General features: G+C 36.3%; 3 protein-coding genes and 1 long non-coding RNA gene across 5 annotated transcripts; 3 read left to right on the forward strand and 1 right to left on the reverse strand.

Moving 5' to 3' along the window:
* On the reverse strand, positions 1–2,482 carry LOC148917487 (uncharacterized). The gene is made up of 3 exons (XR_016126626.1): positions 2,298–2,482; positions 964–1,102; positions 1–395 (listed from the first exon to the last, which is right to left on the reverse strand). It is a non-coding gene; the product is annotated as an uncharacterized LOC148917487 (long non-coding RNA).
* A 1,689-nt stretch (positions 2,483–4,171) lies between these two features.
* LOC148917488 (flavanone 3-dioxygenase 3-like) lies at positions 4,172–6,111 on the forward strand. Its single transcript, XM_089053542.1, is given in 5 exon segments — positions 4,172–4,408; positions 4,501–4,748; positions 5,427–5,446; positions 5,449–5,646; positions 5,649–6,111. Coding segments are annotated over 5 exon segments (1,047 nt in total). The 3' UTR covers positions 5,993–6,111.
* A 629-nt stretch (positions 6,112–6,740) lies between these two features.
* LOC148917489 (uncharacterized) lies at positions 6,741–7,745 on the forward strand. 2 transcript variants are annotated; one of them, XM_089053032.1, is made up of 3 exons: positions 6,741–6,798; positions 6,930–7,194; positions 7,322–7,745. In XM_089053032.1, exons 2-3 carry the CDS (start codon positions 6,933–6,935, stop codon positions 7,513–7,515), a joined length of 456 nt encoding a protein of 151 aa, XP_088909158.1. In that variant the 5' UTR covers positions 6,741–6,798; positions 6,930–6,932; the 3' UTR covers positions 7,516–7,745. The 2 variants fall into 2 exon arrangements, with proteins under 2 accessions (XP_088909158.1, XP_088909157.1); XM_089053031.1 differs by lacking the exon at positions 6,741–6,798 and having other exon boundaries at positions 6,817–7,194.
* Positions 7,746–8,841: 1,096 nt separating this feature from the next.
* LOC103333398 (GTP-binding protein YPTM2) lies at positions 8,842–12,187 on the forward strand. The gene is given in 9 exon segments (XM_008236229.3): positions 8,842–9,042; positions 9,670–9,742; positions 10,361–10,408; positions 10,487–10,534; positions 10,974–11,028; positions 11,031–11,044; positions 11,141–11,296; positions 11,402–11,505; positions 11,754–12,187. Coding segments are annotated over 9 exon segments (606 nt in total). The 5' UTR covers positions 8,842–9,028; the 3' UTR covers positions 11,848–12,187.
* Positions 12,188–12,369: the final 182 nt, after the last annotated feature.

Raw genomic sequence — 12,369 nt, forward strand, 5'->3', positions numbered from 1 at the left:
TAAAAAAGCAACATAAAAACCTTCTTTTCAATATCTTTATATGTATGTACACATATTACATGAAAACAGTTCATAAACTCTCGTCCAAAATATTTACTTGATGCATGGAAATGCCCCAATCAATTCAACAAACTAGATGGGATAAGAAAAAAATTTCAGTGCAATTTTATAACTCCACCCATTCTGAAGTCGATCCTTTTTCTCTACTAACTTGCTAGCGACTGCCTACCTTTTCTCTGTCCTTTGAAATGGTCTCTCAAATACACCTCAACCGTTAAAGTAGGAGCTGAAGCTGTGGATTATAAAGTGTAATCCTGAAGACTGCTATCTTTGAACATCCCCTGTGCATCTTCCTGAATCCATATGCTATGAATTGCATCCAGGCATTAATTGACCTAAAGTTCACAACAAACATTATACATTGAAATTAGAAAATCCTTTTGCTATCACATTTAACTGTAAGCCAATGAGCAATACAACCATGTACAAAATTTAGACATGAATGTGAGGCCCATATCAAATATACCAGATTGAAAGGCAAATTGCTATATATAATTTACACATGGAGTTGCCCATTTTGGCGAAGATGTTGAAAGGCCAGTTTGAAATAACAATCAACGGAAACTTTACTGAGTATATTTTCAGACAATAGCACCTCAATTTTGTCCCCAAGACTCTGATATGTGACAACATTGAACCAAAATGCTAGTCAAGGGTTCATTGATAAAACAGCAATAGGATTGTAAAAACCCCTAAACGATACGAAAGATAAATTATGTTTGTGCCTGTGCACCTATGTGATCAGTGTTCACATGCACAATAGCTCACTCGTCGAGCCTTGTTCAGGTAATAGTAAGTACACTAACAACACATTATACAGAAAAATAGTTTTGTCCCACACTGACATCTGAAAGTTACTTGAAACTAATGATAATAAAATTAACCACAAAACAGAACTGATACCTCAATGTTGATCAGGGGACCTGACATCTTGCTTTGATCCATCGAGGGTAGTGGTGAGATATGCACTAAATGATACTTGAACTTGCGTAAGAATTTTTTCTTCCCCTACTCAGTCAAATATTCAAGCCTTCATCATAATCTGTATAGTGATCATAATTTTGAAGAAATAAGAACCAGAGGTTATTATGGAAAGAACAACAGAGTAATGACAACTAAATCATTTAGAGGCCAAAATCCTAACTGTCTATGAGTCATCGATGATCAAAAGACGGTATGTCTGAACTTTCCTTGTTGGGACAAAATAAAATAATAAGCTAGTGTGGTGAATTGCATGTTAAGAGTCGCAATCCTATTTGAATCAAGTTTAGTAATTTGGAGTTGCAATCCTATTTTCCCAGTGGTACAAAGCAAATGATGTAAAAGAGTGAGACATACAAACTAACGCTATTCTATATTCCATTAGCCCAGCAAAAGCTACATCCATTGCAGTGATGACCACTATCTGCCTAATGACAGAAAAATAAATCCACAATTATGCAACAATATGATCGTAAGTTAAGTCATATGAGTGCATATGCCTGCCTTTCGGTCAATGTTGAGTGAGGGTGCACGTAGTAACCTCAAAGTAAGCCCCTTTTTTCTTTTTCTTTTTCTTTTTGGTAACAAATATGGATTTTATTAATGATAAAAGAGTTAGAAAGGGGAAGAACAAGATGTCCTCTAAAATCCTGTGAACATCCTCAACCTCAAACACTAAGTACAATAAAATCCAACTAAGTATTGGAACAATAAAAAATCAAGCTAACTATGTGGAAGGCACATCATTGACCCAAAGAGGTCAACGGTCTTCATGACTCTTAATTACCTGATCCAAATCATAATGTAAAATAGAGAGAAGAGGGAAGCAGGAGGAGGGAATACCGTATATTTGATACCAGGTTTCAAAACTAAGCTATGGAAAGACTTTACCAAGAAAATAAAATGCCATATCCAATGCTTGAAAACTTACTTTCCTACATATTCTTTTCTCTCACAACCAATGTTTATCCATAAAGAAACAGAATATTTTTCTCTGATTTCTATCATTGTGAGAATTGGTTTTTCCGGCTGCTTCAAATTCCAAACATGTGTAATCAATTGTTGGGTTATATTTTGCTAGAAGATTAAAGTTTTTTCTTTCAAATCTACTGATTGATGCCTTCCGAGTTCCAACTATCCCAATATGTCAGAATCAAAATTTTCTTTTGGTTTATGAAATTCTCGCTATTTATATGCCATAAGATCCGTCTAAATCCAAATAATCGAAATGGGAAAATGAGAATTGAAAGGCTTACCAGACAAAAAAAACGGCAAGGAATTGGTGGGGTTGTGGTAAAATGGGATCAGAGTTGAAAGTGTGTGAGCTCCCATCACTCCCAAACTCCCTTGCTTGTTGCCATTTGAGAGGAGCGAGCGAGGACTGAGAAACCCTAGCTTTTTCTCCTGCCGTCGATATCATCTCTTTCTTCTCTCTCGTTCGATCACATCAAACAGTCGAACGGGCCTACGACTCTGTTTTGTGTTTTCGTAAATGGTATAGCCGTCCGGCTATAATCGATCTTTCAATGTTTTTAAAATCTTATAGCCGTGCGGCTATACTTATTTCTGACACGCGGACGCCTAATCGCTAGACGATCTATCGTATAGCCGAGCGGCTATACTCGGGTTTTTTTTTTAAATAAACAGTATAGCCGTGCGGCCATACAGTTTTGACACTTGGGCAGTCGCTTTGCGGGTTTTTATTTTTTAAATAACAGTATAGCCGCACGGCTGTACTCGTTTTTTTGACTCGAATGGTAACCAGGCGCCATGCGGCTGCTGTTTTGCTTTTTCATTAATCGGCTATACGCGAATTTTTTTTTTTTTTTAGAAAATTAGTATAGCCGAGAGACTTTACGGGTTTTTGGTTTAATTTTTATAATAAGTATAGCCAACCGGCTATATACTCTCTCTCTCTCTATGTATACATATAGATATACTGGTATCCTTTTTTTCTTTTAAATTTTCCCCGATTTTTGTTTATCGATAAGAGTAGTTTATAGCATTATCCATTACTATTAAGTCATTATCCGAGTCTCTATTGTTCCGTTTTAATTTTTTACTTTCCCAAAGTTATTACTTGTATAAAGAATTTAGCATTTACACGGTTAATATTTATTATACATGTATGTATGTATTTTCCAATTGTACGTCTATGTTTTGTACAAGTTTAAAATACTCAGAAAAATTCACGTATTTTCCAATTATACATCCTTGTTCTGTACGTATTTCCAATTAAGGATTGCATTCAATGATGAACTGCTGTTGTGCAGGATTTCTTTAGAAGCGAGAAGAAATCTAGCTAGCTCAGGTGTGAAGCCAAGCTATTGCTAGCAGCAAGGAATAAAACACATATAAGGTTAAGACAGGAATCTGTTACATATATTCCATTAGTACAATCCTATACTTCCTTTTTTTCTCAAAATTAAGGTTAAGACAGATCATTACATAGTACTAATGGGGGAATGTGGTTGTATATGTTCTCCTTTTCTGTTCTTATCCAGTCAAGTCTAGCAGAATTTAATGGGGGAAAAGGCCTGTGGCATTGAAATCTTGGTATTACATTACAGTTGTACAAGCAAAAACAGCGGCACCAAAACCTGAATAGTTTTTAAAAAAAACTATGAACCTGAAATTGAGGGACAAGTGGATGGAGCTCGCCCAGCTGCATGGCCAAATGCAAGGAGGATTTGACCTGATTCATTTTCCACTATCTGCCAAATTCATACTTTAACTAGTTTCCTCAGCAGTTTCCAATTTCCCCAACATTTATTCTTCACATATGACAAATGTCTAGTTTATTTCCTTTGTTTTGTAGCCCCATGGAACTCTCTAGATTTACATGAAAAAGCAATTAATTAAACATTAAGAAAGTGCTTTTGGACCTGCTTTTGATTTGATAGTTTTGTGGCACAAAGATTTCAGCTAGCTAGATTTATGACAAATCCAAAGGCCCATATACAAAGTGCAGCTAGTATTAAAACTTTTCTATATAAAAACCCCTCCCTCCTTACATATTTTTTTGCATCAAACCATTACCTTGTTCCCCTTGTGTGTTACAAGATATGAACCTTTTCATTCTCCGCTTCTGTTTGAATTCTATAGTTTGCTAGCTAGCTGAGGCAACTTTATGGATGATGATAAAAGTTGTTCAAGCTCATTTTCAACCGGGAAGAGTGCACAAGAGAGGGGCTTGTCATATGTACCCGGGTGCTATGTAATTCCAACTTCACATCGTCCAAGTTTGACTCCAGACGTTGCCAATGTCCCCATTATTGATTTTGGCAAATTAAAACAAGGTTCTCATGAACGAGCAATAGTTATCCAGGAAATCAGAACAGCTTGTCGTCAACTAGGATTCTTTCAAGTAAGCTTAATCTCTATAATTTTCTTTTGGTTAGATGATCTTCATGTTCCATTCATAACCTAACCATGCATATATATATAACATGCAAACAGATTGTCAACCATGGAATCTGTCAATCGGTGTTAGATGAGGCTCTTGCTTCGGCCTCAGAATTTTTCAAGTTGCCAGGTTCTGAGAAGGCCAAGTTCATGTCTAATGATGTTCACAAGCCAGTGAGGTATGGGACAAGCTTCAAGGATGGAACTGATAAGATTCAATTTTGGAGGGTGTTTCTCAAGCATTATGCTCACCCCTTGGCAGACTGGATCAATACCTGGCCTAACAATCCATCTAACTATAGGTATATACACTTATATTTTAATCTCTTATATTTTCTTTGTATTTCCAAAAGAAACAAAACAAAACAAAACCCAAAAAAAAAGAAGAGAAAATTAAAATAAACATAAGTACGTAGCCGACTATATAACTAACCATACATCTGATTTAAGAGCATGGTCTTCGGCTAAATTGTTGTCTTGTCTTATTTTGTCGTACTTTATGTAAATCCTTGGGCAGTTGCCGCTCTTGACTTTTGGCAATCTGGAGGCCTCACATTAAAATATTTCAATAAAACATGGTCACTCACTAGCTATACATATATATCCAATGATCCTCATAAATATCAACCGTCATGGAGCATAGTCTAGCGCTGACAAGATTGGTAAACAGGAACAGTTAATCATTTCTAATGTAGCTTTCATCTTTGTACTCAATTTGTTCTTTTCCCCATGCGTCATCAATTGACTTTCAATATTTGAATGCTTTATTCATATGAATCTAGGATCATCTAGAGAAATTTTGGGAGGATGTGTCTTTTAAGTTCTCACAGTTACTTTATGACGTGATCAGTTATTGTAAAAAGTTGGCATATACTTGACTGCCTCAGTTATTATAACATTGTTGCACAAGTTCATTTTTTATTAATTAGTAATTTGTTCTCATCACAAATCTTAATTGATTAGTACTTGAATATCTCTAGGGAAACCATGGGAAAGTATTGCAAAAAGTGAAGAAACTAAGCTTGGAGACAACAGAAGCCATCACTGAGAGCTTGGGGATAGGCCCAACCTACATGAGCAACAAACTGGAAGATGGGTTGCAAGTCATTACAGTCAACTGTTACCCACCATGCCCAAATCCTGAAATTGCACTAGGGTTGCCTCCTCATTCAGACTATAGCTGCTTAACCATTGTCCTTCAGAGCTGTCGGGGCTCGAAATCATGCACGCTGAGGAAGGAGCCTGGAAACAAGTCCCCCAACTTCATGGTGCCCTACAAGTCCATGTGGGTGACCATTTTGAGGTGCTAAGCAATGGGTTGTACAAGAGCGTTGTGCACAGGACCACATTGAACCGTGAGAGGACAAGAATCTCCATTGCAAGTCTGCATTTGGGATTGGATGAGAAGATGGGGACTGCCAAAGAGCTCGTGGATGAGGAGCATCCTGGGAGGTACAAAGAGAGCAGCTTCAAAGATTTTCTGAATTTTCTCTCCACCAATGATCTAGCAGAGGGGAAGAGCTTCATTAACACACTCAAAATATAGAAAAATAACAATTTCAAGCCGTAATCTAGCTCTATAGTGAGTGCTCTTTTTTGTTTGTTGATTTTAGTTATTTTCTCAGTTTTTGGAAAAGAGTACTTCTTAGTTTTTTTTTTGGGACCAAATTAAGAGTCTCTAATTATATCGGAGAAGGGTAGCAGACTGAAGGGCAAAGTTAGCTTAATAGTGCCACTATTTGCTGGCTTAGAATTTGGCTATGATATTATGTTGTTTAATTTTCTTTCTTTGTATGATGTGTGTTTAGCCCGACAAGGCGTGTTTAGGATTTTTTCGGAGGCGTTTGAGCCTCAACTTTTTTACCACATCATCTTTTTAAACAGTGTTGCACCTTATTAACCTTTATTTTTTGGGTTAGGCTTCGTTACAGTTAATCAGCTTAGATTAAGATTAGTGATATAAAGTATCGGTATTTACGATGCTGCAAAATTTGACATACTTAACTGATCCTACATCTAAATTGGGTATAAAGAGGAGCTGAAATTGAGGGAGCATATATCCAAATGGTTACTGCTACAAGGTCCAGGTTACCACCATATCTATGTGGAATGGATGTGCATGTGGAATTAATAGAAAGGACATGAGAATATTTATTGCAGAGTCAAAATAATGATCCAAAAAACTAGTTCTGATCCAAAATCTTAGCCGTTTTCCTTGACCTCGGTATTTCTTTTGCTCTCTCTCTCTCTCTCTCTCTCTCTCTCTCTCTCTCTCTCTCACTTCACACTTTATACTCCTATCAACATCCAACAAACACATACACAACCTTTCAAACCCCCTTGCTCAATATTGTATGCTTCCTTTTTTCTGATCATCATTCTCATTACCGATATACATCAATTCAAGCTCTTAATTGTCACGTACTAGCTATAAATAATAAAATAATTTAATTTAATACACACTAATATTCCAAGAAAATTAGGAGATGCACAGATCGGCAAGCTGGAGCCGGGCGGATGAGTACTTCATGCACCCAAACTCCTCTCCGTCAGCGGGGAAGGGACCGTCGGGGCTACGGGTGTCAGTGTCGTTTGATCAAGGCGGTGATCAGCTGCCGGTGTACGATCCCATAGCGGAGTTGGCCAAGAAGGAAAGGTCTCGTGTTAAGTTTGCTGAGAATGCCGTGCATGTCATCCCCATTGTGCTTCTTCTATGCGCCTTTGTTCTTTGGTTCTTCTCAAATCCAGGTAATTAATAAAATAAATAAAAATCATTTGTACTATTTTAGACCACGATGTAGTATAAGATGATATAGATTGTTTATAAATTCGCATTAATATATATATATGTTGTTGGTGTATATGTAATGCGCAGAGATAGACGTGAGGATTAAAACGGATCCAATAGCAGCAAGAATTGAAGGACTGACGTTAGAGGGGGAGATTGAGAATGATAGTGACGGGACTCAAACAGGCGGTCTGCCCATTCTGGACTTGGGACTGGACTTGGATCAAACAACGACGACAATATCAACAACAACAAAGCAAATCAAACATAAATTAAAGTGAATTAGATTTAGATGATCATCGATGCATGTGTGATGGCTTAAATTTCTGTGGACGTTGGGAGAATTAAAATTAATAAATTAGGAAAGAAAAAAAACACTTGTGGTTTATATATTTTCCTCCTATATGTATTGTTCTCCTCAAGTGCTAATACCGCTCTCATTGTACTGGTGTTTTGGTATAATGTACATTATTTGGATGTATTTTGGAGCCATTTTTGGTTCACTCTTAAATTAACCTCCCATGTGCTATTTTTTTAAATACAAGTGATAGTTTAAATTGATCTAATCTACGAAGAAAAGGAGGATTTGAAATTATATGCAAGGGGGTGGGCTCACTGCCTTAACCATTTGTGTATAAAAGGTCACCTCCTGGTCTTGAAGAATATTATTTGTATAATTTTGGCCCCCCGCCTTTTTTGGTTCAAAGTTAGGAGGGGGTAGGGAGGAAACTCACACACACGCTTGGAAGCACACTAAATGTCTGAGCCAATCCAACTAATGCCCCCAATAGACCGAGCAATAGGTTTATGCAATGAAAAATAATTAACCACACATGCTACATAATATAGTAATAATATCTAAACATCTTTACAAATAAGAAGAGTAAAAATTCAGAGAAGTATGGTAAGCTGGAAAGTATAGAGGAAAAATTGTTCAAAATCTTAAGATTATGAAAGTACTCCACTCATTTTATTCACCAACAACATAACACATTAATTGAATTAGATAGTAATTGTTCTTATTTTCGGTTCAGCAAAACTTTCTAGCCTAAACTGCGGCAGTCATTTCTTATGTTCTTCTTGTAATTTTTTTTCTATAAATTTTTTTAATCCCAACATCATTAATTACTTTTAAGGGTATGGTCGCTATTTCAAAACTTAAGATTTAAGACTTAGCTCTTAGTTTTTTATTTTCATCACACAAAATAATATGCCTTATCAGTGATTGTAAATAATCGCGTGATATAGAAGCATCTGCTCCAACCAAAAAAAAAAAAAGATATTTAGTGATATACTCATTCTTATAATATTATAGATAAACATAAACTTAATAGGGTTCTTTAATGTATTCATATACAACCGATTACATTTAAAGATTTTTTTTTTTTTTTTTTTTTAAAGGGGTCAGATCGCGAATGCATTTGGGCCTCATGCTGATTGACAATATTACACTTAACAGGCCGAGGAGAGGATCCTGGCCCATATCCAGCTGCAGGCCCAAATGTAAAACGGTAAAAGCGTTATTTGGCTCCAAATTTTTTCGTGTTTTTCATTAGAAACGTTTTACCTTTATATAATCCGAACTTTTCGGTTTCATCATCGCTTCGTCATACCAGTTGTTTTTCCAGTTCTTCTTTTTGTTCTCTCTCTCTCTCTCTCTCTCTCTCTTCTCTTCCACTTGCCTTCTCTGAAGCTTTCCCTCCAGAGAATCTAAGCTGGTCTAGATTGTGTTCTGGCTGGACCGGTCCAATCCCGGTCGAGTTCTTCGTAGATCAACCACTCGCAGTCACAGTCATGAATCCTGAATAGTAAGCCTCCGATCTCTTTTCCCTTTCCCCTTTGTTGCCCATAACTTTTGCCCCTCTTTGCATCTGAACCATAAATAAATAAATTCAAAAATAAAAGTGGGTATTTTTCCTGCTGTTTTCTTTTGGATTCTCCTAAAGCTTTTTTTTTTTTTTGGTCCTCACAACAATTATTCTTTAGATCCGTGATGATTTAGGGCTAAATTGTACCGGGTGTGTGGTCAATTTGTGTTTCCTTTTAAAAAAAAATTATCAATTTTGTCGAAATTCTGTTTGTTGACATAAGAAACTGAAGAAATTGAAACCCAATAAGATAGATTTCCAGTTACTTTCAGTTCCTGTGCCTTATACTTTAATTGTGATCACTGAAACCGACAGCAGCGTAATTCATTTATTCTGATATCATAAATTTTAGCTTGGATCGTGTTCTTGAGGTTAATGGGTCAACTAAACTTTGGTTTGAGATCTTGATGTTCAGTTAGTTCTTGGGCTTAGTCAATGCAATTTGCTAAATGTAATGTAATTTTTGGCTCAACCAAAGAACTTAGTTTTAGTTTGCTACTAAACCTGTTGAATTCAGATTTAAAGTATTGCAAATGAATGATTATGTTCAAATGTTCTCTTCTGCAGTGATTACTTGTTTAAACTTTTACTGATTGGAGACTCTGGGGTCGGCAAATCATGTCTTCTTCTGAGGTTTGCTGTAAGTTGTTGATGCTTTGACCACTTAGTCCTTTATTCGTATATGGAAATTGTAGTGCGTGTTAAAGTTTGTATTGGATTTTTTCCGATTCATTGTGTCCATTACTTGCCTCTCCCATTATAGTTAACTGATTAGTCTTTACTGTTCTGATAATTCCTTACTGTGCTCATGCGATTGTTTCTTGCCGAAAAGGAAATACAATTTTTTGCTTTATACTAAAGTTAGATATTTGGGGAATCTAGCAGTTATTTTGCTCTTCGATGTTTATGTGTAATTCAAAAATGGGAAATTCATTGATGTAAATGATAAGAAAGGCTTCAAGGAACCAAGTGAAAATAAACAGAAGTTTTTAGAAGAGAAACTTGTAATTTCTATCCTTTATTGTGAAAAATGCTGATTCCTTATCTAAAAAATAATTAAAAAAATCGAGTATTGATTTACTTCAAATCGACGAATGCAATTAAATAACATATGCATGATTCGTTTTTGTCGTGTAATACCTATTATCTGATGTTTCATCTTAGGCAGGTGTTTATGTTGTCTCCCATGGAAATATTATTTATATTGATTACTCGTACAATTCCTCAGGGCTGACTATTTTATCTCTGTATGATACAGGATGATTCATATCTGGACAGCTATATTAGCACAATCGGAGTTGATTTTGTAAGCTCTATTTTCTGGGTCAAAGTGGTGTTATAGAAAGTATGACTCCTAATTACTTTTCTTGTTCTTTAACTGTAGAAAATTCGCACAGTCGAGCAGGATGGGAAGACCATTAAACTTCAAATTGTGAGCCTCTCTCTCTCTCTCTCTCTCAAACATGGTAGTGTGTGGGCATTAAAGCCATTCAGTAGTTGAGGAATACCTATTGCTTACGTATCTGAACTGTTGATGCCAAAGTGTTGTCGGTTCATTTTTTCTTTTCCCTTTTTCTTTCTTCACGTGCTTATTTTGCAACTGTCTGATGTAACACATTCAACTACTTTAGTAGAAGTTCTTATTCAGTGAGGTTTTTTGCGGCGTGTTTGCATTTGGTTGGTTGACCTAGGTTATGAAGAAAGCTGTACTGTGTCAATGGAACACGTAGGGTCTCATCTTTAGGCTTAAATTTAGTTCTAGTACATGTTCACAATATTCTTGTAGCACATATGAAATGTTATTTAGTCAATGAGCTATATAGACTTATCTGTCATATTTTCCTTTTTCCTTTTTCCTCCTGGAAATGTAGTGGGACACTGCTGGACAAGAACGTTTTAGGACAATTACTAGTAGCTACTACCGTGGGCACATGGAATTATAGTAAGTTTTTACTTTTTGTTTCATTACTGTGGTCATAGTTTTTCCTTGAAGTCTTGTAATGTGGATTCTATTTATTAATGTTGGTGCATGTGGCAGATAGTTTATGATGTGACAGACCAAGAGAGCTTTAACAATGTTAAGCAGTGGTTAAATGAAATTGATCGTTATGCTAGTGAGAATGTAAACAAGCTTCTTGTTGGCAACAAGGCTGACCTCACTGCTAACAAAGTTGTGTCTTATGAAACAGCTAAGGTGAAAAAAAACCTTCCCTTAGTTCCTGCTACCATATTTTTTGTCTGTTGAAGTATTCAATATTTAGATAATGACTCTTCCCTATCATCATTGGTTTGTTAAAAGGCGTTTGCAGATGAGATTGGGATCCCTTTCATGGAGACTAGTGCAAAAAATGCTACTAATGTGGAGCAAGCTTTCATGGCAATGGCTGCTGAAATCAAGAATAGGTACTTTTGTATATGTTGTGTGTTTTCTTTACCCTAGTAATGTAATAAGAGAAAAGGTTGAATGAGGGACAGGATTCTTTTGAAAAATAGTCATGCTTAGGTTTGCTGCATCTTTGAGTTGAAGTAAATTCAGATACTATTCTTCTAAAAAAGAAAGGGTGCATTTTTGTTCTAAAGCTCTCCAGCTTTGCAAGTTTATAATTTGGCCTCTTCAGTAGTTCACTCATTTCTTTCATGACCCAATGCAGGATGGCAAGTCAACCAATGAACAATGCAAGGCCACCGACAGTGCAGATCCGAGGACAACCTGTCAACCAGAAATCTGGCTGCTGCTCCTCTTAGTCGATTCTATTGCTCGTCTTCTGTGGCATGAGTGCATGCACGTAGGAGAAGGCTTCACTTCATTCTTGTCTAAGCTGTAGGGGACCATTCGTGCCTTGTGAAACCATATATAATGACTTTGCTCGTCAGTACGTTTTATAAAGTGACAAACAAAACAAATTCCATTCTTTTTAGTCTTTTAACTGGTATGTACAAATGATGTCCGCTACTCAGCTACATTTTTTATTTCTATGTTTTCTTCTGTTTAAAGTGACTTGCTAAATTGTTTCATGTGGATGCTTAAAGGAAATTTGTACGTTTCAAATGTTATTATATGGTAAGTGGCCAATTTGTTATAGAATCCTGAAATAGTCGACTGCTGCAGATGCTATTTGTCCTCAATGTCTCTACAGTGAACCAAATTAGCTCTTTAACCATGCGTTGGGATTAAATTACTGGATCGGAGCATAGACCAGTCCATAGGACAATTTTGTCCCTCTATCTATTTCATAAGCTGGCTCTTTCTTTCAAATTATCAATTTA

The sequence above is a fragment of the Prunus mume genome, linkage group LG5 (assembly GCF_029339155.1).
Source record: "Prunus mume cultivar Tortuosa linkage group LG5, ASM2933915v1, whole genome shotgun sequence".
In the NCBI taxonomy this organism is placed as follows: Eukaryota; Viridiplantae; Streptophyta; class Magnoliopsida; order Rosales; family Rosaceae; genus Prunus; species Prunus mume.

Coding starts and splice junctions, on each gene's coding strand:
- LOC148917489 (XM_089053032.1), top strand. CDS start 6,933: ATGCACAGATCGGCAAGCTGGAGCCGGGCGGATGAGTACTTCATGCAC. Junction 7,195..7,321: donor TTGGTTCTTCTCAAATCCAG/GTAATTAATAAA, acceptor TGTAATGCGCAG/AGATAGACGTGAGGATTAAA.